The sequence below is a fragment of the Chlamydotis macqueenii genome, chromosome 19, assembly GCF_036417535.1.
Source record: "Chlamydotis macqueenii isolate bChlMac1 chromosome 19, bChlMac1.mat, whole genome shotgun sequence".
Lineage (NCBI taxonomy): Eukaryota > Metazoa > Chordata > Aves > Otidiformes > Otididae > Chlamydotis > Chlamydotis macqueenii.
In genome coordinates, this window is record NC_141574.1 from 12816759 (window position 1) to 12842785 (window position 26027).

At 47.4% G+C, this 26027-nt stretch overlaps 1 protein-coding gene across 2 annotated transcripts in view; it reads right to left on the reverse strand.

Moving 5' to 3' along the window:
- Positions 1 to 257: 257 nt before the first annotated feature.
- The window catches only part of CLIP2 (CAP-Gly domain containing linker protein 2), a 79434-nt gene continuing 53664 nt past the window's right edge, over positions 258 to 26027 (reverse strand). The window contains exons 6-17 of one of the 2 annotated variants that reach the window (XM_086763038.1): positions 24966 to 25163; positions 23639 to 23742; positions 21806 to 21866; positions 17719 to 17823; positions 15225 to 16169; positions 12268 to 12325; positions 10461 to 10544; positions 10068 to 10224; positions 9401 to 9560; positions 8661 to 8846; positions 5060 to 5122; positions 258 to 4405 (exon numbers count right to left, since the gene is read on the reverse strand). In XM_086763038.1, the coding sequence (XP_086619164.1) occupies positions 4394 to 4405; positions 5060 to 5122; positions 8661 to 8846; positions 9401 to 9560; positions 10068 to 10224; positions 10461 to 10544; positions 12268 to 12325; positions 15225 to 16169; positions 17719 to 17823; positions 21806 to 21866; positions 23639 to 23742; positions 24966 to 25163 (2133 nt within the window). In that variant the 3' untranslated portion in view covers positions 258 to 4393. The remainder of the gene's footprint in view (positions 4406 to 5059; positions 5123 to 8660; positions 8847 to 9400; positions 9561 to 10067; positions 10225 to 10460; positions 10545 to 12267; positions 12326 to 15224; positions 16170 to 17718; positions 17824 to 21805; positions 21867 to 23638; positions 23743 to 24965; positions 25164 to 26027) is intronic. The other variant, XM_086763039.1, reaches the window with a different exon arrangement.

The window sequence follows — 26027 nt, forward strand, 5'->3', positions numbered from 1 at the left end:
GGAAGGAGATGTTTGGTCTGGTTACCCTCACCTCCAGCATAGGCTGCAGAAAACGCCAGTGCCAGCTCCCAATGCGTCAGAGCAGCCAGTGCAGGCCTGCAGCCTCTCCGCTGTTCACAAGTGGAGCCCAACTGCTGAGGGTACCAGGTCCCTGTTCAGGCTCAGGGCAAGAGGAATGGCCAAAGCCGCCCCTCGCCCCCAGCCCCTTCCCCCCTCACCACCCGGAACACACAGCCAGGAGCCCCGGGGCACCCGACTTCAGCCACAGATTTTATTGTTTAGTAAGGAGCTCACCACAGCAGCAAGCCAGGACAAGGGCGCAGGGTACAGGGATACAGAGCTGCAGGAGTTACACAGACAGATTTGTACAGCTTTTGTACAGAGGAAGAAATAAAATTAATCAAATAACAAAATAGACATTAGCAGTCAAACCTTTTCTTTTTTGTTTTTTTTTTTCTTTATCATACTAACAAAATCCAATAGCCAAAAGATGACTAAGCTACAAAAGTGTAATACATGGTGTAAGGGTACAAGGTATCAGCCATTTACACACCTAGTGTCATCTTTATTCTGGTCGCTTACAGGAGGCCTACGGGAGCTTAGTGTATTAATAATTCCCCACAAGATAGTGCTGAGCTGCTAAAGCTGCTGAACAATGGAGTACTGGAATTTTTGTTAAGTTTTACAGTGTCCTTTGCATCCTTTTGTTTTAGTCAAACCCTCATGCATCTCTACCGCGAGCCAGAGGAACCGCCGGCAGCAAGCAAGAGCTGTGAAGCTTTGGCCAACAGCTTGGCACCCACGGTTCAGCACAGCACCGGCGCGGTGCTGCCCCTGGCTCCAGCTCTCCGGGTGCTGTAGGAAGGATAAAGCTGGAATCACCAACCAAGACGGATTCTTTTCCTTTTGGCCTAGAAGGTTACAGAAGAAATCACTAAACATGGAGCAGTCTCCACTTCAAAGACTTTTTTTCAGTAGGTAGCGTCTCAGCCTTCAGCAGCGAAGCATCGCTGACCCTTGGGTAACGCAGCTGTCGCCGAGAGATGCTCTCACAGTCAGGGGGAGGTCCTTCCCCTGGTGCTGAGGGCTCCAGCGGGATGCTGAGCAGATCCTCCCACTCCCACCCTGCAGCGGTGCTCAGGGACACGAAGGTCACAGGTCCGGATGCAAAACCAGCGTGGCACGCGCAAGCCAGGAGAGGGGCTGGGGAGAACGCAGCCCCTGTACCAGCTCCTGGGGATGAAGGTATGAGGAAGGCTGAAACCAAAGTGGGAGCGAAGGCACAAACAGGAACCAGTCCCTGCCCAACAACAGGAGGTGGGTGTCTCACTGCTCCAGTGCCCTTGAAAATCTCCCCTGAAGAACCAAGCCAGTACAACCAAATACCGTGAAGTACTTTATACACCACCACACAGGCAAAAATCGCACTTAAACTTACAAATAAATAGAGGGGCTGGGGAATCTCCTCCTTGTCCTTTCCAAGTCTGTCCCTAGTTTGGCCTTGTACAACCTCAGAGGCCCAGCCAGAGGCAGGTGCCCTCAGGAAGCCCAATTTGGACACCATTTGGTGTCCAAATGCTCTCCTGGCCTCTTCATACAGAGCTGAGCTGAAATCCAGATGCGTGTGACAGCACATCCTGTTGACAGTGTCATCCGTCCTGTCTGGGCAGCAGCTCCCATGGACCTGCACCCCAAGAATGGTGGGGACACAGGGGACCTGGCTTCACCCTGCTGTAACACAAAGACCACGCAGCCTCTGCAGAAAGCCAAGAAGTGCCATCAGCTCCCAGGTGATCCTTAGGGACCAGCACAGCTATTAACAGCCAGAGAACACCACCACCACCACCACCTTTAACCTACTCTCACCCATCTGCCTTCTCACCTGAGCTGACCAGGAAGAGCCACAGGTCTGAGCCACTCACAGGGGAAGGTCCCTGGGAGGAAGGAGGAGTCAGAGGCTCCTCCAGCCTGGTCCACTGCCACCTTGACAACTTTGGATCTGTTTAACAGAGCCAAATACATGGTCCCCATAACCACTTCTGGGGGATGTCGCCCTGTGCAGAGCCAAAGGTTCATCAAGGGAGGTGGAAAACGCAGGTGTCTTTCCTCTGCAGATGAAGGCAGGTGGGTCACAAGTCACTAGAAGACCTATCAGGGAAAATCAGGTACAAACCAGAATGGGCTCTCCCATCTGCAAGCAGCCAGGAAGCTGGAGACAGGCGGCACAGCAAGAAGCACTCGGTGTTGGCTCCACTCAAGCCAGCAGGAGCTGCAGTGGTGACTTCAGAGACCATCCAGCCAACAGAAGCACTTGGGGAAACACCAGCCCTAAGTTCTCAAGAACAGCAGCTCCCAGTGGGGCATTCACTGTTGTGGGCTGCAAGAATGAACACTCCCTCTGGGATTTTCCTAAATCACTTTGGAGGTGAATACACCAATCAGAAGGATTTTGGAGACCAGAGCTATGATCCCTTGGAAAGTCCTGGTGCTAAGCACTTCTACAAGGCAGGATGGGATCCCACTTGAATTATTTTCAGCCAATTAGATCACAAGCTCTGCTGCACACCAGATCTAAGTTGTGTCTTCTGACCTGCTTTACTCTGCTGAAGTGACCTTTTTCTGTCGTCTTCTCCTGGAACAGATGGAGAGATCACTAATCCTGCACCAAGTGAGCAGGGCCCAGTATTGTGTTGCAGTCCAGATTCAGCAATGTCCTCCTCGTGGCAGAACTGCAGCCAGGAAGCCCAAGCCTTTCCCCAAGTTGCCCATCATTCAAGGAATTTAAGAGCTTGATAACCCACTAAGAAAAAAGTAGTACAACTTCATTAAGAAAGCAGGGCAAAAAGCCATGAAGCTGCCATGCCGTGATGTTCACCTGCCTGTGGTCTGGCTCAGATCTCCTCTCTCAGTGGTCTCTTCTGTCTGGCCTTCTTTCACAAATGCCCCATCGTACCACAGGAGCTTCTGGAGACCTGAGGGGTCAGGCACCAGGGGAAGCCTGGTAAAATATTGCTGTGGCTCATCCCTGTGGTGTTGAACAGTGAATCCAAACTGGACACCCTCTCACCTTTAAGAGCATATTGTCCCTTTCCTCCACCCTAATGTCCCGTGGGAGCTGCGGTGTAAAGTTAGAGAGAAGAGTAAAGCCTTCAGAAGAAGGAACATGACCCTTGTCTGGGCCTGTGCTGCTGCGTACAGACACAACAGCCCTGTGGGCTCCAGTCTTGGATTTCTTCTGCTCCCAACGCTCATACTCAGGTCGTGCACAGAGGATTGCTGTGCCCACTGAACACAGCCAGCCACCACTGCATGACACAGCGGCACCTTAGCCTCCTCCATTCCCAGTAGCAGGGGATAGGCATCATACTGAAGAGCCAAGGACAGCTCTGGAGAATGGCCAGGCACTCCCCGATTAGCTGTCAAATTAAACAGGCAAGGAGGGAACCGTCTCCTCAAGGCATCTGTCCCACACTGACTGCAGCCAGCGTGGAGTTCTTGAACCAGTGACGCCGAGATCCAGCTGTCTGTGGAGTCCTGTGCCCAAAACAAACCCAACAAAACGCACTGGAGCGAGGACCACCATGCTGGGCAGCCTGGCCATGGCCCAGGGCAGCGGCAGAGCTGCTCAGCCATCACTCTGCAGGAAGGAAGGACAACCTGAGCGACATGTGCCTGTCCCCAAGCTCCTTCCCAAACAGCAGTGGGCAAGAAACAAAATAAATACCCCTCTGAAACCAGACTATTTCCCATGACATGCTATGATACAAGTACTGAGTGCAGCCTCCATGCTCTAGAACAGCAACGTCTTCTCCAAGGCGAAGAGGGAAACATGTCCCCACACCCTGTCTTCCTCAGCCTACGTCTGCCAGCGTGACCAGTCAGCCCAGCAGGTTCCACTTGCTTGTGCAGGTCCTTCAAAACACTGGGGTGGGTGGAAGGGAAGGGACAGACCACGTGGGAAGAGTGCAGCCTCTGGGCACGCGCTTTGGAGTTCAACACCACAAGCAAATCCCTTGGCAGCTCCTTTGGGGTCACTGGGACTCGCTGACATTTCAGTCACCGTTCGGGGCAGCTGTCATCCAGACCATGTCAGCTGGTGGGACAAGGGCAGCTCAAGCAATACAAATTCCACAGTCAAAACCAATACAGGTTAAAAAAACAAACCCAGAGAGATCTTTCTGCTCCCTCCTGGAACAATGGCTGTCTTGGAAAACTGGACTCCAGGATTGTCCTGATTACATCAGTTAGTACATTATAAACATTGTCCTGATTTAGAGTGAAAATACTGTGTCTGAGTCTTTTGGAAGTGCTAAAGCCGGATGGGGTAATGTTTTTCCTGACTGTGCACAGGAGCTGATACTGGCATGAAATGATCCTCTTCACCTCTTCTCTATCAGAGCTTCTCCTGAAGAAAAAAACAAAACAAAACAAACAAAAACCAAAAAACACCTTGTTAGGCAAAACAAGAGCAAGCAGAGAGGTCTTTTTACAGGAGGGGAAACTGAGGCACAGTGTCAGATGCCAGGAGTAGAGAACTCCAGCCTGACATGCCCTGACCCACTGCTCTGCCCAGTAGGTCACGTTGCCTCTTCCTGGGGCTGGCCAGCCTGGCCGTGCGGAGATGAGATCTGAGGCTACAGATCATGAAAAACATGGGAGACCAGGACAGCACGTCCCATGAATGCCACCCAGGTAAAGAGGATGGCAGAGATGTGAGACCAAGCAGACTCTAGCTGGTGCTGTCAGGAGAGGAGCTGTACAGGCATCAACACAGGACTCTGAACGGAAACTCCCTCCCCGCTGCTTCTCCCAGAGCAAGTGCCCATTGCACCTCAGTGTGGATCCCACCAGCACCTTCCTGATGGCTTCACATGGTTTTGATGCTAAGGTGACGTTCCCATTGTGCTTGGGAACTGGAGTTGCGCAAAGCCCCTTGCTTTCCCTGTGAAAATGACAGGGTCAAGCTTTGCTGGCTGAACCGCCTCCACCCAAGAGCTGTCCCCAGCACAGCAGGTGAGACACCACGCGAAGCAGTCACAACATTCTGCCTCTAACTTACCTCTTGCTTGTGGGATTTGTCCTGCTGGTGAATCCCGTTAGCAGACCCTGAATTTCCAACACTCTGCAACAGAGAACAGACAACGCTTACTGAAGAGGGACGCAGAGCCCAGCGGTTTGCCTGCCAGTGCTGAGATCTGGCAGGACTGCCAGCTCCTTCCTTAGCAGCCCGCTCCACAGAAGGAAAGGAGAATGCAAAAATCCCACCCCAACTTTGGCAAGGAGCTTCCTGCCGTCTGCACCCTAGCCCAATTCTCGTGTCGGACTGCAACCTTCCCAGCTACAGAACATCCCCCAAGTACCTGACAGACACAGACCCGCTCTTCACTTCTTCTGACTCTTAAATCCTGACAAACAAACCCTCAAGTCAAGGGCTGCGTTAGCTGCAGAGCATGGCACAGCGAACATCCCCGCAGTGAAAAGAACATTTGCCATTCCCCATTTCCCGTCTCTGGGGATGAGACTGGCAGCCAGGACAGGCTGTTCTATCTTTAGAAAGCACAAGAACTTTTAAACATTTATAACGTTTCTTTAGCAGGGATAACATGGAGCCCTTCAGCTTCAAAATGACAGCACAACCGGCACAAACAAGAGCAGAAAGCTGCAGCCTGAAGTCACAGCGTGCCGGATGTCAGTTGCTTGGCTCTTGGTAATCAGATTCACAGTTGTTGGTGAATTGCTTACGGCAGCAAAACCAGACATTACGGGGAGACAAGACTGCAAACTTTAAAACCCATCATTACAGGAGTCCCAGCTCCCCAGCGTCCAACTCTTACCGTGATCGTGAAGGTGCATTATCAACCCTACAGGACAGAGGTTTCGTTTGGGCAGGAAAAACCAGGCAGAGATTGAAATCAAGCTCTGCTGTGAGAGCCTAACCTGTTTGCCAGGCAGTGCATCCTACCTGGATGGATGGCAGGAACAGTGCCAGCGTAGTGATTCAGCCTCGGGGTCTGCACTCACGGCCCTTGCACAAGGCAACATATCCCACCTGCAGCCCACCCGAGCTGTGCACTGAGCAGCTCTCAGATACCAGGAATTAGGTTTGAAATTTGGTCGCGGTACATGGTCACGATAACGAACGAAGTGGTGCAATTCGCTTGAAATTAAATTTCAAAAGCTCCCAGAGCAATAACTGCAAATTCTCCAAGAAAAGGCCCCAGCGCCAAATCCTTGTCACTTTCTGCAAAGCTGCAAGATGAGAGTCTCCCAAGAGACAGAGAAGGCAAAGATCCTCTTCCTCTGTTATAGGACAAATACGTTGCAGCTGCAGGCATGGAAACAGCGAGGCAGCAATTACTCAACAAGGAGTAAAGTGCCACTATGCTCCCCCAGCTCCTGCACCTCCTCATCCAACAGCAAGGCCAACCACGCACATCAAGGACTGCCGGGCACGGCGGCTGACCAAGCCTGCGAAGGGAGAGCAGCAGCAGCTTGCGGTAATTAGAGATTTCCTTCTTGAGCATGCTGTGAAGCCAAGGCTTTGCAGACAAAGGGAGAGCAATGCCAAGGCAGATCCCTGGGCAACAGCTGCTGCTGTCAGAGAGGAGATGGGAGGTCAGAAGGTAGTGCAGAACAGGTTACAGCAGAAATGTGATTCTAGGGAAGAACCATCAATTCCCCAACTATTGCACCAGAATCTCTTTAGGCCAACAACATCCTCAGACTCAGCCTGAAAGTCCCTGGTTAACAACTCCCCTTAATAAGGGGGAAGGATGAGTAGATACTATACCAAAACTGGCAGCTTTGATCCAGAGTTCCTTATAACTAGGCACTTTGAAAATCTGACATTAATAGAAGTTTGAAGCCTAGCTTCCTGCATTAATTCTCCATCTGTCTCTTAGTACCATGGTTTGTAGTTGAAGGCATAATACTATCTTGTTGTGTCGCCAAGATTTCTTAGGCATGGTCAGGTCATCTTAGATTAGCTGACCTCATAAGGCCCATTCCAACTTACTTCATGTAAGATTAGTTATTTTCTACAGCTGAGGAAGAATAATTACCACCTGTACCACCTCTGGAGACAGGAATGTGAAAGGGAAGATTTCCTTTTCCCAAGGGACATAGCATTAGAGCAAACAGAGTAGCTTCCCCCACCCCTCCCACAGCTTCCAGCAGATGAGGTTGTCATGATGCATCTTCATTTGACACCCAGCAATTTCAGCAGAAGCTGCAGTCGCTCTGGAGGTACTGACAGGATCACAGTAAGTCTTGGACTGCCACAAACTTCTCATCACCACTACAGCTGTCCTGTCTGGTGCTGGCAGACGGCTGCTGCCGCTGCACTGCAGGATACAAAGAGACTGTCTGTGACACGCAGATGCTCAGCTGAGCCAGCACAGCTTTCAGGGCTGCAATTTTTACCACGCACCTTCCTCCTGACTGCCTCCCTGCAAGTACTACTGCAACACAAACAGCCATTTGGTGTGTCTGCAAACTGTACAGAAGATGGTGTCGTGGGAGAAGGAGAAAAGCTGACACCCCCCAGATTACCTACCACAACATATCTGCACCTGCACAAGGTAAAACAAGCTTTCCACCCATTCTCTGCATCTGCTGGCTTGCTCTGTACTATCCTAAGGTGTCTGCTTGAATGTGAATTGTAGCTCATTACTGCAAGAGTAAGATATTTTTCAGCTAAGAATTTAAATGAGCAATTACAAGAGGAGCACTGATGCATCTGGGCTCTGAAAGCCATGGCCCGGTTGCAGACAATAGAGCTGGAAGAGTGAAAAAGGACACGAAGCACAAAGCTTGGCACAAGGGACAGGTCACTTCACAGGAGGAAGCCGTGAAGGCTTAGACACCACAGGTACGAGACAGGAAAAGGCAAATGTGGAGAGTCAAGTTATTTGCGGCCTTCAATTTCACGAAGAAGGATGCAAGACAAACATTAGAAACAGTTTTTCTTTTGTCAGAAGAAACAAGGGGAGACCAGAGGAAATCAGGAAGAGAAGACAGCAACTGGAATGGGAAAATCCGTAGTCCATTAGCAAAACCAGACCAGACACAGAGGTGCCTCCAGGAACTGGTTAGAGAAATGGAAAACATTTTCCCAGCCACCTCCAAAGTTTTTGCTTACAGACTGCAAGGAAACAATCCTCTCAAAGAACAGAGATGGGAGAAACCCTCAACTGTCTAAAGTGCCTGTACTGCAAGGATATGCAGTCTTATACCATTGTAGAGTTACTCACACTGTAACTCTCCCCAAAACAACCACATTCAGCAACCATTCTGGCAGAACACAAAATAATCAGTAATTACCCATTAGCAAGGCTTTTCTTAGTTTTAAACTACATCTGACAGAACAAAGTTTCATAGAATCATAGAACGGTCAGGGTTGGAAGGGACCTTCAAAAGTCATCTAGTCCAACCCCCCTGCAAGGAGCAGGGACATCCCCAACCAGATCAGGTTGCTCAGAGCCTCATCCAGCCTGGCCTTGAACGTTTCCAGGGATGGGAACCCTGGCTGGTTTTGCCAGGCTGCTTCCAGTAGAGGGACTGTATCACCCCCACAGCACAGGGCAAGATCCCAGGAGGTTTCCCAAGAGAAACGACTGCCGATTGCCGAGTGACCCGGGAAACGATTGTCAATGCTCTACCTGTGATTTCTCGGAGGAAAGTCTCATCGCTTCCATGAGCTTCTCCATCTGGTGGCCCTGCTCCAGCGCGTTGCGCAGCACATCCTCTGTGCTGACAAGCCGGTGCTGCAGCCGGATCACTTCCGACTCTGACGAGGGGTCTATCAGGGAGTATCGCCTCTGATCCGTTACTGATTTTTCCTTGTCCTTATGTAGCAAAGGGAAAATAGAAGCATGTCAGATTAAAACCAGTAACTACAGAAACTAAGCAAAGCAGAAATCCACAGTAACTCAACACAACCACGTTTTGATTTCAACAGTAGATGGGGTCAGAGCACAACTCTAAAGGTAATCATATCGAGTGCAACCAGCAGCAGCTCCTATTTATTCCCAGCAGAGTTCAAATAAATTATTCACATTTCAACCACTGGAGGACACTGAAGTACACAGGAATTAGAGGACATCGCTTATTCCTAGGTCAGAGAATGTGTAAAACAATGTGGGGTAGCGGACTGACCTTGCGTTTCTCCCACAGATTTGAGCCCTATTTAGCCATGGATCTAAAAACCTGCGGGAACAGGAAAACACTGGAGAAGGACAGATGGACAATTTTGGTGCTTAATCAGGTGCCACAGCTCACAGGCGCTGTCAGGGAAGTCCCCAGTGGCACAAAAGCAAGCATGGAGACTTGGAGAAAAGGTGAAGGGATAGAAACCCTCCAGCCCCTAGGCCAAGGCCAGGAGAGGTTTTAGTGCCCTCACCAGCACAACCAGTTTCTCTCGCAGCCCCTTGATGTCATCTTTGAGCTTCTGTTCCTTCAGCCGCCACTCGGCTTTGTGCACCTCCCGGCTCAGATCCCGCTCTGGCCCAGGCGAGTGCCGGTTTGCCTCCAGTAACAATGCTCTCAGCTCGTTCAGGCTCCTGGAAGAAGCAGCACAAGAAGGTGAAGACATTTCCATATGCCAGACACCACTGGCACTGGAGTCCTGCTGCCCTCTCTCCCACCTTTGCTACAGATCCACAGAAGCCCAGTGAGCAAACCTGACCCAACTCCCGCTGCTTCAGGGCTTCAGATCTCCTGTCCTCCCCACCGCACTGGCTTTAAAGAGACTGGGACATGCACTGGGCATCGTGCACCAGAGCAGGGCAGCAGCCAGCTTTGCTGGCCTGTAGATTACTTCACTCCGCATCTACGTGGGCACTGAGCTGTCTCTTGAAGCTCCTGGTGAACGGTGAAAGGACAGGCATTTTTATAATCCATAGCACCTGATATTAACCAAGCTCCCGTGTGAGTATCTCTAAACAGGAAAGCTAAGTGCTGGACTTCAATTCAACCTCTAGGTTTGTTTTGTTGGTTAATTACAGCACCCTGAACGAACACAAACACACACAGAGCCTCCTGTCTCCAGCTCCGTCCTTCAGACTGACCTTTCCTTCTTGAGCAGCTCCTGGCTAATCAAGACCAGTTGCCCTGAAGCATCGTGTGTTTTCCTGGTCAAGGCTTCCAGTTCACTTTCCAGTCTCTTCTTTTCTTTTAATACTGAATCTGCCTTCTTTTCTGCCATTTTGCATTTATTTTCCAAAGCTACAAGAAGCAGAGGACACAAGGGGAAAAAAAGGTCACTTAGTCCTTTACTTACATCCTGCTTTTTGCCTTTTCCCAATTCCCGCTCCTAACAGCGTAGACCTGGTTAGCTCTGGATCTGGCCCTATTTAAGGGGAGATCTCAGAAACACCACATCCAGCTCCATTTTTTTCTGCTTGCAGAGGAAGAGCAGGGAAACACCTATCTCCCACCAGCACTGGATTAGGGAAACTTACCACTTACTTGGGCCCTTAGAGTTTCGGTCTGGGACACCAGAGATGACACCTCTTTGTCTCTTTTACTCAGCTTGTCTTGGAGGTCTGTGGGAGAATGAAACGAAAACACAAAGATTAGAAGCTTGGAAAATGCTTTGTGCACATCAGGGTGGTATCACGAGGACGGCACGGGTCAGAGAACCAAGGTGGTGGTACGCTCCCATCAGCAGAGATGCGGCAGGAGACAGCTAACGTGTGTTTCGCGCTGCGTCTCACCGCCATCCAGGCGTTAGAAGGCAGGATACACAGACATATTGGACAGGCTTAAAAAGCAACCACAAGGGAGGGGAGGTAAAAAAACCAACCAAACAAACAAACTGCAATAAAATTTCAACACATTTCTTTGTGTTACCTCCTACACTGGAAGGCAGAGACAGTTTTTAAATTACATGTTTTCTGGAACTGACGCATTTCCACACTCAAACAGAGCTGTAGATTTGAAGTATGATGCTTTTGTGGCTCACCTGAACTGGCTGGTGTTAGTCCATCAACATACGTCTTATTCAGTGTGGAACAACACACACACGGACTGAGGGACCATTTGAAAAGGAGCGGCTGCTGGACCTAGTTACGCTCTGCCCTCGCGAGGCAGGAATTACCTGCCAACCAGCACACAACTTGGTACAGCACACACAATCCTGCACCTGCAGAGACAGCGATGAGGCCAACTAGACAATGCCCACCTAGCACTGCGGGCAGAGGGAAATAGGACAAAACACTCTCTGAATCCACAAACAGCTGGAGGGATGCTCTAAACCAAGTTCCTATTAAGAGAAGTTTAAGCCAGTAAAAGTTCCCAGTAACCTCCGTTTAGGTTGCTACCTCCTCAGCAGGACTTCAGCAAGGGCTTTGCAGAGAACAGACTCCTTAGAGGTGAGAAAAAAAGCTACACAACCACTAGCTGTTGAGAAGAAGCTACACCACCATAAGCCAAATGCCATTTGAAAAGAGAAGTGACAAGTTAGTTCTTTAGAGATCATCTTTGTGACCTACACCGATAATGTTTTCTGCTAAAAAACCGACTCTAACGAAGAACGATGAAATAAAGAGTCTCCCGGGAACGAGCAAGGGAAAATATGATCCGTCAGCACCTCACATGTCTTGGAACAGCCCTGAATCCCTCACAGCCACCCAGAAGTGTATGCCAGGCACAGCGGTGCGGTAGGACATCGCTCCCAACAGAGACCAGCTGGGTCAGCCAGATCTAACCTTACCAGGCCTGCTGTTGCTCAGACCAGGGGTTACAGCTTACCCTCTCTGTAAGGGAGACTGAGTGCAGTTCAGTTTCAAAGCTACTTTATACAAATTTTCCGAGTGCATGAATTCCATGTTTTGTTAAAAGGATGGATTTGATTTATAGTAAGCTTAAGAAACAAAAGTAAACCCCATTATTTTAAGCCAGTCACATTACCATCTACCATTAGCAGTCCTCTCCTGTGAACAAATTACATTGAATGTCTGGATTTTACCTGCTGTAAAACTCAGGGATGGAAGTGTGCCCATTTCCCCAGATCTGTCTCCAACCTGCACCATCTGCATGGTGAGCGTGTAACACAAGTAGAAACATCCACCCCTGCATATGCTCAGTCAGATTAGAAGGAAAAAAGGAGCCAGACAACAAACGCCATCAAGCAAAATCTGAGAGATGAAATGGCTACCTAAGCCCCTTCCATGTGGCTGTCCAGGCAAGAGCAGAAAGCCAGAGGAAGGGAAGGCACATGAGTCACTAGAATAGGGTGTTCCAAGAAAAAACAATAACATTTCATACCTTCCATAGTCTGCTTCATCTTTATCTTTTCTTCTGAAATATCATTAGTTTCAATCATCTGAAATAAATGTAAAATATGAGATGTAAAACAGCCCTTTAACCAAAGATCCAAAGGAAAGTTAACAACCACAAAGCCCCAACCAAAGTAAAGCACATCCGGTACCCAGTTTATGATGTTTCATCCCTTTCCTGAGGGAAAGAAAGGCTTTTGAGGGGTCACTTCTACAGCTGGGTACTACTGAAGGTTAACTGGTACCATCTGAGAGTGCCCACACACAACAGCCAGCTGACCACAACAGCATGAGCTACCCAGGAGGGAAAAGACATCAGGCTTTCTCCATAAGCTCCGGGGTTCCACCTTTCACACCTGAGACCTATCAGGCAAGTTCCTCAACTTCTGAAGAGTTTAACTATGCCCAAAGTTATAAAAAACGTAATAAAACATCAACAAAATAATAATTATTAGAGAATGAATGCATTAAGAAAAAGTAAATGCTGGTCCAATAAAAGATGCTGCCTTTTCCCCAACCTCTTTTGTCTATACTGCAACCCAAAGGGGAAACATGCAGCCTGATGTCCTTTCGGTACGGAAAAACTATCTAACTGCTCCTTGGAAGCGCAGTTGTGGTTCTCACTTGAAGGCCTAGGAAAGACAGCGCATTCACAGTCACAACATATATTTGTTTGTTTAAAATATTTGGAGAGCTAACACTGGAGTCACATTAAATTAGCGAAGACATTGAAAAATAGAATTTGCCCTATGACACTCAAAGGCTTTCACTCATGCATTTCTTCCCATGTTTTCCTAATTTTATTCGCCACACAGTTAAAATAACTATTTCAAGACTCCCTGGGAGTCCATTAATGCTGTAGGTTCCTCCCCAGGCTTTTGCCTCTCCTGCCCAGTCCAGCATGCCTTTGTGCAGGCATTGGCCTGGTTTTGGCAGAGATGGTTCGGTGAGATCACGGGAACCGGTTTCGTATTTGTACTCAACAGCAGCGGGCAGTGCGCAGAGCAAGGCAGTGGCAGCTCCACCCAGGTATTTCGGAAGCAACTGCCCGGAACACCATCCTGGGCCTTGAGAAGCAAGTTCTCTGGTGACATGGCACTCCAGAAAGAATTGAGTCAGAGAACAGGACTCATTTCCAAAACAACCTCATAGACCCCTGCGCCAAAGAGCACGGCATCGAGTGGGTGTACCACATCCCCTATCACACACCAGCCTCCGGAAAGATTGAACGGTACAATGGGCTGCTGAAAACTATGCAGAAAGCAATGGGTGGTGGAACCTTCAAAAATTGGGATAAACATTTAACAAAAGTCACCTGGTTAGTCAACACTCGAGGATACATCAATCGAGCTGGCCCTGCCCAATCCGAACTTCTACGTACTGTAGAAGGTGACAAAGTCCCTGTGGTACATGTAAGGAATACGCTGGGAAGGACAGTCTGGGATATTCCTCCCCTGGGCAAAGGCAAACCCACCCGTGGGACTGCTTTTGCTCAAGGACCTGGGTACTTGGTAGGTGATGCATGAGGATGGGGAAGTCCAATGTGTACCTCAAGGAGGTTTGATTTTAGCTGAAAATAGCCAATAATTTGAACCGTATGTCATTATTTCTGTAGTTATTGTATGTCATATCAAAGGCATTGCAGCAAGAATCACCCTGATCAGTGAAGAACAAACTTCAATGAAACTGAGTGAGATGCAGCAGTGACAGAACCAGAACTGGCGCCCACCAACTTCCTCGACATCAACATCTTCAACTCACAGACCACGGACATGATACACCAGCCACGCCAGAGGTACCAGCTCCAGAAGCAGCATGCAACAACCCCACACTACATACCATCTCTCCTGCCCTGAACACTTATGACAGATAGAGCCCAAAGTCATGGACTAAATGAACTCAGTAGACTTTGGAAGGATAGCTCATAGACTGAGGGAATATCTGTGTGTGTCATGCATACACGCATGACGTAAATGGCATGGAATAAGGGGTGGATACTGTCCTGGTTTTGGCAGGGATGGAGTTAATTTTCCTCTCAGTAGCTGGTGTGTTTTGGATTTCACATGTGAAGAGCGTTGATAAAACACCCTGATGGTATGAGCTGTTGTTAATGGACCAAGGACACTGTCTGGCTTTCCAAGTCTTGCTAATGTGCAGATGTGGGAAGCTGGGAGAAAGACAAACAGAATAATTGACCCAAACTGGCCAAAGAGAGTACTCCATGCCATAAAAGTCATGCTCAGTATATAAGTGGGGGTTGCCTACGGGGCAGGGGTGGGAGAGGCATCTTCTTCCATCTCTCTCTTGCTTGCTGGCATCATTCCCTCTACCTTTCATTTTCTGCATCCCCAAAGGGACAAGTTCAAGTTGGCTTTTTGCTCATTTCACAGGCAAAACTAAAACACAAATGGGGTCCAGCCTAGAGCCACGAGTAGCAACCTCCTCCCTCACTCTACACAAAGCCATGTGTCCCCATGCCGTGCCATGAAGGCAGGATGGCATCCTGTGGCAAACAGTCAAAAATATAAGGATGATGTAAAAAGACAAAGGCCACAGAAAATGGACCTCTTCATATTACTACTGCTTATATTCCAGCCTCCCCTGGGAGGCTAGGACTCACATTCAATCAGGCATTTTATTTGCCCAGGCTGGTGCCATCCGACTCCTTCTAGCAGCTTCTCCACTATAACCCTCAAAGTGGCCCACTTGCTTCTGCTGACTCTTATTTCTTCTAATTGTGCCAGCGCACTGGCTTTCAAGAACGGGAAGACACCCTCAGCACGGAGAAGCAGTGCAGAAAAAGCATTATCAAAGGAAGGTAAAAACATCCAGATACTTTGACGCATAGAAGCCTCAAAAAATTGCACAAGGCAGCAGCCAAGGGGGACCCCTAGCAAGGCTTACTAACGGTGACAACAAACACGCAGAACAACCCACAAGTCATACATTTGCATGCTGAGAAGGATGCAGGGCCTCCATGGACTGCAGCTTGTTCTCTAAGACAAGCACTTTCTCCCGCAATCTGTGGATCTCCTGTTTGCTCTGGGCTTCTGTTTTCTGTAACGTTTCATAGTCCAGCATCTTCTTCTCAGCCAAAGATATCTGCTCTTTCAAGAAAGCTATTGCTTCTGTCTGATCTTTATATTCACCGTGAAGTTTCTCCAGTTCATGCACCCTCAGCTCAGCATCTCGACACTTGTCCTTCACATCTTGGAGTTCAAGAAGGTGCTGATTGGTTTTGGTTTCCAATTGCATTTTCCAGTTGCTGTTGCTTTTTTCCACTTCATCCACAGCCTCCTGCAACTTCAGTTTGAGACTCTCCTTCTCCTTTATATGAACAGCTGACTCAATGTCATGCTTCGCTTTCAGGTTCTCCAACTCAAGCTGGTGCTCCATCTTTATACTCTCCACCACTGCCTTCAGTTCCACGATCTCCTTGTGCTGGGTGTCAGGGCCTGTGTTCAATGTGGCTTTCAGGTCCTCCAGAGACTTCTGGTGGTCAGAAGCTAACGTGTCCAACTTGGACTTCCAGTTGTCCATGAGCCCCATGTTCTCATTAGTGGCTTGCTGAACTTTATGCTTTAGGTCAATGATTTCCTGTGAATACTTCTCATTGACAGCTTTCAGCTTCTCCATCTCCTGCTGGTACTTCTTTAACGTCTTCTCATACTTCTCCTTCAGCTGGCTACTCTCCTTCTGATGCTCCTTGTTGGCAGACAGCAGCTGATCTCGTAGACGAAGAGCCTCCGACTGCAAGCCAAGGTTCGGCTCAGGAGTCTCTGCCTGGTGAGAGCTCCTGAGGCACTGCCGAAGCTCATCCACTTCGCTGCGTCTGAGGCTCAGCTCCTCCTCCAGCTGCAGGATTCTGGACTTTTCTGCTACCGTAGTTAACTGCAACATGACAGAGAAGATAAAGTTAGTCCCCACCTCTCATGGCTGCATCCTTCCTTTTAGTGAGTGTGCTCCAGTGGAAGTAAATTCAAAGTACATTAGTCAAGGTTCAAATAAACAGGAAAACAACACCCAGCACCCTCCAGCCTGAGCACAGTTTTCCAGCAGGGTAACTATAACCGATAACTCTAACAGTTACGTCTTTGTGCCAATTGCAATTTGATTTTTTTCTAATATGAACCTCTCATTTTCCACAGAGAAACACACATCTTTGAAACAACCCTTGAAATTCGCTAGAGAGCAACAGTGGTTTCTGAAAAATAATGTCCTGAGAAGGGCATTATATTTCCAGACCAGGCATCTTGCCAGATGATGCACCGAGGAAATGTGACTGCACATGCAGGAACATCACAAGCACCAAAACCAGCGTTAAGCAGATCATGTTTCCTTTATTGCTCAGCAATCCTCAGCCTACAGAACTCTTCTGCATTGTAATTCATTTACCCTGGTGTAAAAAGGGATTTTTTTTACACAAGTGCTTGTCAGACTTTATTAGCAAAGGAAAAGTAACGTAGAAGGCTAGAGGATGCCAGACAATAAATCTGGAGCATAAGGGCTATGGGTCAATGCCTTACGATCTGAACGTAACCTGACAGGGCTGAACCGCCTGCCACAGGAGTTTGGGGTGCTGCAGCGATGGATGGAGAAGAGATTTGACTAGATGAAACATTAGAAAAAGGCAGAAGAAACAAAGAAACCAAGCCAAAACACAAGCAATCAATTCCATTTCATTTCAATTGCCATTTTCCCCACCAACCATCAGCCCAGGAGGCTGGGTATTTTTTATTTTGGATGGGCACAGAGGCGTTCAAACCATCCAGCCCTTTTGGAGAACCTCACATTTGTGTTTTCTATGACACTGACAAATCCCTTGGTGAGGAGCAAGCTCACTGTAGGCAAGTTCGCTGCATCCCACACCACACCAGCACGAAAAAGCCCTTTTCACATCTGGCTCATTTCAGGTTTGGGTGCGTTGTTCATCTGGGCAGCCTGCGCTGCTGCAGGCACGGCCAAGGATCAGAGCTGGCCCACCTGCACTCACCAGTATCTTCCATTTCACATGGCAGCTCCCACGGCTGGAGGGAGGACAAAGGGAATGCTGATTGCAATGTTCTCTTCTATTACAGCCTAGGGGAGCCTGGAGGCAGAATGAACTGTGCAGGGTGCAAGTATTAATTGGGCATGTTAATTGAAAGATGAATTGTGAAGAGCTCATGTGTCAAATGACGGCATGGGGCAGAAAAGCAAACTCAATCTGAGAAACAAGTCCCCACACAAGAAGCAAAGCTAGAAATTATGTTGTACTACCATTTCCAGGAGAGAGAGCAAACAAAAACCAAAACAATAAAATCAGGGAAGCCTAAATTCAAGCCAAAATCAATCAACCACACAAAAACCAAAAGAAAGAAACCCAAAGCAAGGTGTCATGAGCATCAACGCAGAGGGCAAGCACGCTGTTCTGCAGGCAGGGCAAGTGGGGGTCGATTACCCTGGTGTCCTCTAATTCTCTGAGGAGTTTTTCAGCCTGTGCCTTCTCAAACAGCAGGCTCTGCTCGAGCTCCCGTATTCGGGCATGCTCCAACTGCGTCTGAGTCTGGTCACACATAGGGAAAAAAGAACAGTGGAGATGGGAAAAGGGGAGGGAAGAGGGAGAGAGAGAGGGAAAGAGAAGGCTGCAACATCATCTCCAGTGTACAAGACAAGGAAAGGCAATTCACAGCAGGAGGAGAATAAAGATCCAAACAAGCAGGAAAAATCCAACCAAGCAGAAAATGGGTCACTACGGGATTTCACATTGTACTCGTAGTGGCTATTCACAAGAAAATGGGAATCTATGATAGGAAAATATCCCTCTGCAATAGAAAGCTGCTTCAGTGTTTTCCTGCATCAAGACTATACTGAAGACACTTCCTAAAAAGCAAAGCTCCCACCGCTGCAGACTACCAGTACAAGACCCTTGCACCACGTAAGAGAATGCAAAGACCTTGCAGTGATTCTCCGCACCTCTCCTCTAGAAGAATCACAAGGTAGATCGAAAAGAGGTGGAAGCTCCCATCCTCTTTTTGCTCCGGAGATAGCCTGAACCCTGCACTACGTAGGGGAAAAAAAAATAGGTTGTACTGTACACAACATGTTGCTAAAACAAAAAAATACACTGCACTGAAAGGAAGCCTGAGAAATTTAGATACTGAGCTGCTATAACAATCAGTGCTTTAGGTTTGGAAAGGACAGTTAGAATTTCAAAGTGACTTGCACACTAAAACTCTAACAGCCTTATATACAAAACAAAACTATTTGTTTTGGTTTGGTTTTTAAACAGATGAGTAAATCAAGTAGAAGTTTACGTAACCTACCCAAACCCAGGAGCACTGACTCAGGGCACAGTGCCCTTCACATTTTAAGCCAAAGTACCACACAGCTGCACTTGGTGGCAAACCTCAGGACTCCACAGTGATCACTGTAATATCATGTAAAATTTTCCATAAAAGAGGAGAGGAGACATGGGAAAAAGCACGCAAGCTCTGGCCTTCACATTTTTTAGCTTACAAAACCAACATTTTCCTTTGAATTAAACTAGACCTACCAAAAAGCAAACAAGCCTGATGAGAACTGGGGGTTTCCTTCCCATTTTCTGACCTTCATTTTCTGTATAGTTATTTGCTTCCCCCTCTTTCTATTGGAACCACTTTTGGGGTTTTTTTCTGCCCTTCCCTACAGTAAAGCAAGTTTTGGTTAGTTGTCTACAAACTGAAGTTGGTAAAAATGCATCTTTTCTCTTATAGCTTGAAAGGTATCGTACACATATTTATGGACGGTCAAGATCTCAACTGTCAGATATGTTCAGATTACTCCATATTTTGTGTGGTCTATTAGATCCCTGAAGGATGAAAAAAAAAGATGTGGTCTCAAGAACCCAAATATTGTCAAAACCTCCAAATAATATCACTGAAGTGCAAAAGTTGGCTGAATGCATTCTAATAAGAAAGGAATTTAATTTGGTACTGAGTGGCTTGTCCCATTCTCTGCAAAGCTCAGATTCACATCTCAAGATGGAGCTCCAGGCTTGATTTTATTTACAGGGATAATTATTTTATTGACACTAATGAATCTTCCTCAATTTACACTAGCTCAGAATCCCCAAGTGAAACTTCAGCAACATAAAACAAACTTTTGCCACCTTACCTGGTGGCAGCACATCAGATATTGCTACCTGAAGAAGCTGAGCTATTACAAAACTGATTTTAATCTCCCAAAGAGACTCTCTGAGGATTCCTGAGGTTAACACTCAAGTTCCTTGCCAAGCTCTCTCAGTTCCACCTGATATTCTTGCTCAGCATCTACCAGTCTTGCTATTTTCCAAGTCTAGAAATACACATGAAAATAGAGGACAAAAATAATCAGGGAAGAAAGTTAAGTCAACTGTTTTACAGTCCTTAAATACAGCTTCATTTTAGATTGGCATCACGTTCTGTGTTATTTCTTATTTTATGCAAACTGATTTGCCTCCCCAGTATAACTCAGTCTCAAATCCAGAGTTTTCCTGCACTTTGAAGAAGTTCAGATCTGAATTTCAGACTTACTTCTCACTATTAGCCTTAAATTACTATTCACAAATTACAAACTGACTTCCCACTAGTGTTCAAGGTATGGGGTAGGTTCCAGGAGATAAGCATGAGAGTTCCTTGAAGAGGTTAATATTTCCTGTAACAATACAGTCTTGCACCACAAAAAGCCTTTCTTAAAAGGTTTTGTTTTTCTGCAATTGTTTCTCACCTTCCATCAAATCACTATAGCATCAGCTTTGCCAACCAGGATCAAAAACGGGTTGAATTCACAACTACACCTATCAGAGGCCCAAAAACTGGATCCTTTTCTCCAGGCTTCAGACACATTGATTTCTTTGGTCAAAGAGCTTCTAGGGATGCTTCCCGCCATGCTCAACACCTGAGAGTCGCTGCTTTTTTAAAAGACTACATGATATTATGAGAAGTACCACGGGATTTAGGCTAGTCTTCAGCAGAAACCCTAGATCCAGGGACCATGGAGGAGATAATCCTTTCTTACCATCATGTCTGTTACTGGCTGTTAAGTGCAAGACAAACATTATCTCTAAGTGAATTACGTGCTTCTGGAAATCCTAACTGTCTCCACAACAAAGCACAAAAGTGAGAATTAACTCCAGGGAGTGAATCATTCAGTCTGAGCATCCAAATTGGAGGGGACAGAACGTAAAGACTGAGCACAGCCAAGCCCTCCAACACCACCTGTGCCATCACTGGTGCCCAACCCACAGGGGAACATCCCAGTTCTCTGGATCACAAGAAGCCAAGCTGCTCCACGACTCTTTCCTAAGCATTTATTTGTTCTTCTGTACAGATGAATACAGAAGTGGGGGCAGGACCCTGGCAGCCTGCGAGAAGCTTAGCCACATCTCCATTGCAAGGCAACTCCTTTCCAGCCCAAACGAACATCAGATCCACTCTCAGTTTGAGACCTGCAGTTATTATTCCACAGCCAGGCTTAAAACACTTAAAGCTTACGCAGGGACAACTGCCTGCTCTCAAAGGGAGTGGTGGGTGAATCACCCTTCTCTAAAGCACTGGGGAAACCTATCATCTGAGCTCAGGAATCAGAAACCTGATTTTACACCCACACATTCCGGAGAACCGCACTTGCTCTCCTTTAGCAAACGTCTACTCTTGGTGTACTGTTGATTCATTCCCTGTCAAACACATCACACTGCTTCAGCTTCTGGATAACGAGGAGAGGTTTATGCCAAGAGGGTCAAAGCCATAGCGATAGAATCCGTCACCTGGTCTCCCTATTTTCCTGGACTTACTGCTATGACCAACAATGAAGTATAGGAGCAGGTCCCTCAACATCTCTGGCTGTTACTAACCTAGCACTCTAGCTAACGATAAGGGAAAATCCCTTCATTTATGCACACAGAGCAGAGTTTTGCTTTCACAAAAATATTTTTTTCCTTCTTTTTTTCCCCACAGAAAAGCCTCCCAATTCAATAGCAAGCTCCCAACACCACTTCCAGTTTATGCAATATTCACTGCAAGGGCATTGCTCTAAGCAACAGCCCTTCCAAACGAGAGGGCAGCCCAGCGTCACACCCACGCTTGGACCCACACGAGGATACTGCAGGTCAAAAGGGGCATTTTGGCTGGAACAGAACAGTATCTGACTGGGAGATCACGCATGCCCATTAGCTGCCAATGACAGGACGCTGCAGGGACAGCGGCTGAGCAGTCAATTCATTTCTACAGTGGAAAAACATCTGTTCAGCTGCATTCGGATGCAGATGGTAACATGGCTTGGCAACTCATGGCAACATGTAAAGCCAGTCTGGCCGCACATGATTAATTCTAGGCAGCTCCTAACGTTGTTAGTCATTGGGCAACACACCAAAGAACAATCTTCCAATACCACTGTTTGCAGCAGGTGTAAAGCCATCAAGAAAATATTGTTTAGAGTTGAGCAAAAGGTGGCAGAAGTTACTCAAGTGAGGCCCCACACGCAATTTCAGGGTTTTGACGCCACATTCTGGTACGGGTGTAAGGAATTACCTCCAGATCCCCCTTCGTGATGGATTCTTCCTCCACACGGAACTGTAAGTCCTCCACTTTCCTGGGGAGGGAAAAAGACACAAAGAGCAATCAGTAACACCCAGATCAGCATCCCATTTCTAAGCAGCCATCACACACGGGCCTCCCCTGCACAACCAGTGTCTGAGAGGAGATGGATCCAGACAAACTTGGTACACAAACAGCTCAGCAGAAGATAAACAGCAAGACACAGAGCAAAATAGTTAAAAAACAAGCCTTCCACGTAACAAACATTTACCTTCATGCAAGGTACATGCTCACAGACATGCTGTTTCTGCTGCACCACCTCTCAGCAAGCACAACTGCTGTCACCGACACAGGGATCCTGAAAACATGAAAGCCACGACCAAGCTGCACTGATTTTTACACTCTGCTATGCTGCAACCGAGCACTGGGCAATTCCTGGGCCAACGGCACAGAGTTCACACAAAATATCCCATGGGAATCAGAACCTCTGCCTTCTTGGCTGAGGGTGGGCAATGCTCAACGTTTCCACAGCAGGGAAATGGTGAGCTACCCCGGCAGAAAAGCCTTCACCAGGTATTCTATAGGCCAGTCCTGCATAAATGCACATAAAAATGCCATGCATAAACACAGACATGCCTAGGACTCTTCTGCAAAGTCTGAAGAGAAATTCAGTAAAGATACAAAATAATTCAATTTTCTGCTAAACTCAGTTCTCTTTGTTCTCTTTACTGATTTAAAAAAAGGCAATAATGCGGATGTTGAGCTGGCAGCCAGATGTAAGGACTCTGATTCCGTTACAGATAAAAATAGCTATGAGTGTACATATCTAACTTCATAAACAAGCTTCCTTGTCTAAACCTCCTCTAATTAGAGGAGGCATCTGTTGATATTTAGGAACAAACTCAGCTGTCCTAGGTTAAAGGGCCTCCTGGAGCTGGGAAAGTGAGCTGCCTACCAGGAGAATAGGGAGACTTGTGTGAAAAAGAACAATTCCTCCTCAGGAGGGGCATCATTCAGTTTAAATCAAAACTGTTTTCAGTTACTTAATACACAGAAACGTCTTTCTATTCCCACTGAAGAGCTTAATTATACATATGGAGCAATTGGACTCCAAGAATGACAAGCAGATCTTCGCTCTTATCCAGAAAGGAAATGTAGGCCTCATCACATATACATGGATGGGGCCTCTGGGATGCGCGGAGATGACGAATCACACTATAGTAAGGCTATACTCCAGTTTAACTTCCCTTCCTCAGAAACAACATCCTTAGGGGTCATCACATCACAAACAGAGGGGAAAGAAACGGGTCTCTAGCAAAGCCAAGTTGTACAGAAAAGTTAGGGGTTTGGGATGGCCCAACCTGTGCAGTTCTGGTTACTACCCACTATTATTATTTTAAATTGTATCCTTAGCCCAGAGTATCTGAAGGCAAGGCTTTGCCACTGCCCACTCCCTTGCTGTGAGTCAGTACAAGGCTGGTGGAAAATGCTTCACTGTTCAGTTGCAATTAGCAGCAGTTTGTCAGCAAACGGGGGCAGTCACAGTACTGGATGCCCAGCCCTAGACAAGAGTCACATCAGATGTGCAACTGCAGCAAAATTGTTCTAAACTTCTCATTACCTGAAGCAGCACACTCTCTCCCTACATGCAGGCAGGCCACCATGGCCAGGAGCAGGGAACACAGCATATCTGAAGTACTGGAAGATATCCAGAGATGACTCTCCCGGTCACTTCCATCTCCTTAGATCCATGAATAATATTCTCTGGTAAAAGTCTCAGCTTCTCCACGACTTAACCTCCTCCCCACCCATCCACTCCTGCTTTACCTCTTCTCCTCTTCCAGTTGGTTCAACAGCTCAATCTTCTCCTTCTGCATCCCATCTACCAAGGCTCGTGCTCGCTGGAGGTTTCCTTCTGCCTCTGTGACGTACTGCAGCAAAAGAAGAGCCCAAACCACAGTTAAAGTTAAAAATGTTTGAAGTATAGAATTGTTGTACAGAATTGTTTAAAGAAGGATCAGAAAAAAGGACCAGAAATTTTTTATGATCTGTGTCAGAGGATGCTATGGTAAGAAAGTATATTTTCCAAAAAGGCCAGTGTGTGGGTATTAAAAAGAAAAAAAACTGCTCACTCTCCAGCAGCTCTAAGTTTGATCCATGCTTCAGTGCCTCGCTGACTTGAACCCTTTGGAGAATCTAGCTCTCATTAAGAGTTAAGAACTTGAAGCCTGAAAAGTTTTGAAAATCTGATTTGCAGTTACCAGATGCAATTCAGCCCTGGTCATGAAGCAAGACAGACACTTCAGACTTGCATTAATTCATTTGTTACTGGTAGTTACTGGAAAATACCGTACACAAGGAAGATGTCAGCTTGCAGTTGATTTGCCAATTTCTCCTGCATTTCTGACAGGCAGGTATGGCCCACCACAGAAAGATACACAGTGCCATCCCTGCTCCCTAGAAGGTAACTGGGTTTTATAAACATGAGCAACAGCGGTCATTGAAGAGCCACTGATGAACAGCAAACACAACTCCTTTCTTTAAACATTCAAGTGCATGAAATATAATTTGTGTAAATGCTTATGCAAAAAAAAAAAAAAAAAAAGCTAATATGATCAGCCTTTGTCCTTACAGACCTCTCGACTCCATTAATGTGAACAAAACATCCCCTCTGGCAGGAAAGCCATGACACAAACCAAGTCAATGTTCTCAGCAGGGTCCAACAGCATCCAAACATCACTGCGGTGCAGTCACAGCCAAGGCCACGTTGGGTGGCTAAGGGGAACAAGTTTGCCCTTCACTTGCATTTCAGCATTCAAATTGATCCACCAGACACAAACCATCTACTGTCCTTTCTGGCACAGCCCTTTTCCTGCTCCTGGCTTGGGGCAGAGAGACCACATGTTCCCCAGCAGGAGTGGAGAAAGAGTCTCAGCTTCACCCATCACATAGGAAGCTGCCTCCACACAAAACACAAATTCAGACCCCAGGTTTCACATCAGAAAACTTCACACATGTGATGTTATCATAGAGTCACAGAATGGTTAGGGTTGGAAGGGACCTTCAAAGGTCATCTAGTCCAACCCCATGAGCTGAAACTTTCAGAGGATGTCAGATATTTGTGTGTTAGCAATAACGCCACGTCACCTCCTACCTGCTCGTGCTGGGCCTTCATGATGGCAATCTCTTTCTCCACCTCACAGATGTGGCTGGTGGCTTTGGCAACCTCAGCCCGCTCCAGATCGCGCTCTGCCAGTAGCTGTTCAATGTGCTGCTGCTTCTCCTTCAGTGCCTCCTGGAGAGCTGTGGTGCCAGAGATTTTTCGTGCGTATCGAGAAGAGGTCTCTGTCAGCTAGAAAGAGAGTTCAAGAGAGACAGGGGTAAAGCTATATGCTTCCCAGTCTAGAATAATTTGAAATCCCCTGTTAAAGCTGGAATGCAGCTCACCTACTGATCATTTATGAGGCTGTACAGAGCTGCAGATCCAGCTCGAGATCCTACAGGTGGGGTTAACAAGCCTGCTAAACGTCTGGACACTGCTTGCAAGCTCAACAGCTCTGCTGAGCTGCAATGAAAGGACCATTTCCCAAAGCACAGGACATGGGGTGGGAATCGGGTCAGGAAAGATTGTCATGTATTGCATCATCTGCCTTCTTAAATGTATTTTATTGATGACCTGCACTGGGGCAGTCGCAGTGAGCTCAGCTGGGAGGACAGATCTCAGCTGGAGACTGGTATGGGCTCCTTGGATCCACTCCCAGTAATGGATACCACACCCTCGTCCCCAGCCAAGATGACTGCAGGTGCTATGCAGCACACACCACAGCAGAGTCGGAGCTTTTAACACTTCTGCTGCCTGCTCTGGTGGCTGCCTTCTTAAGAACCTCCCAAAGCACGTGGCATGTGATCCAGGACAGCGTCACCCCTCCGCAGTAAAACACAGTCACCACAGGAGCTTTTGCGTAGCTGCTCAATGCAGGAGCACACTGCTACACAGCCACGCAGGACAAGCGGCAACAGCATTTTTCTGCAGGGATCTTATAAAACCTGCTCATGACAGTGGAGCTGAGCCTCGTCCCATTGCAAAGAGCAGTTCAGGCTCTTCAGTGGTCACAACTGCTCAGCATTTTTTATGCCTCACATCCACGGAGGCAGTCCCATTTGGAAGGTGGGTAACAGTATCCCATATTCCACTCCCTTCATCTCACTGACAGTG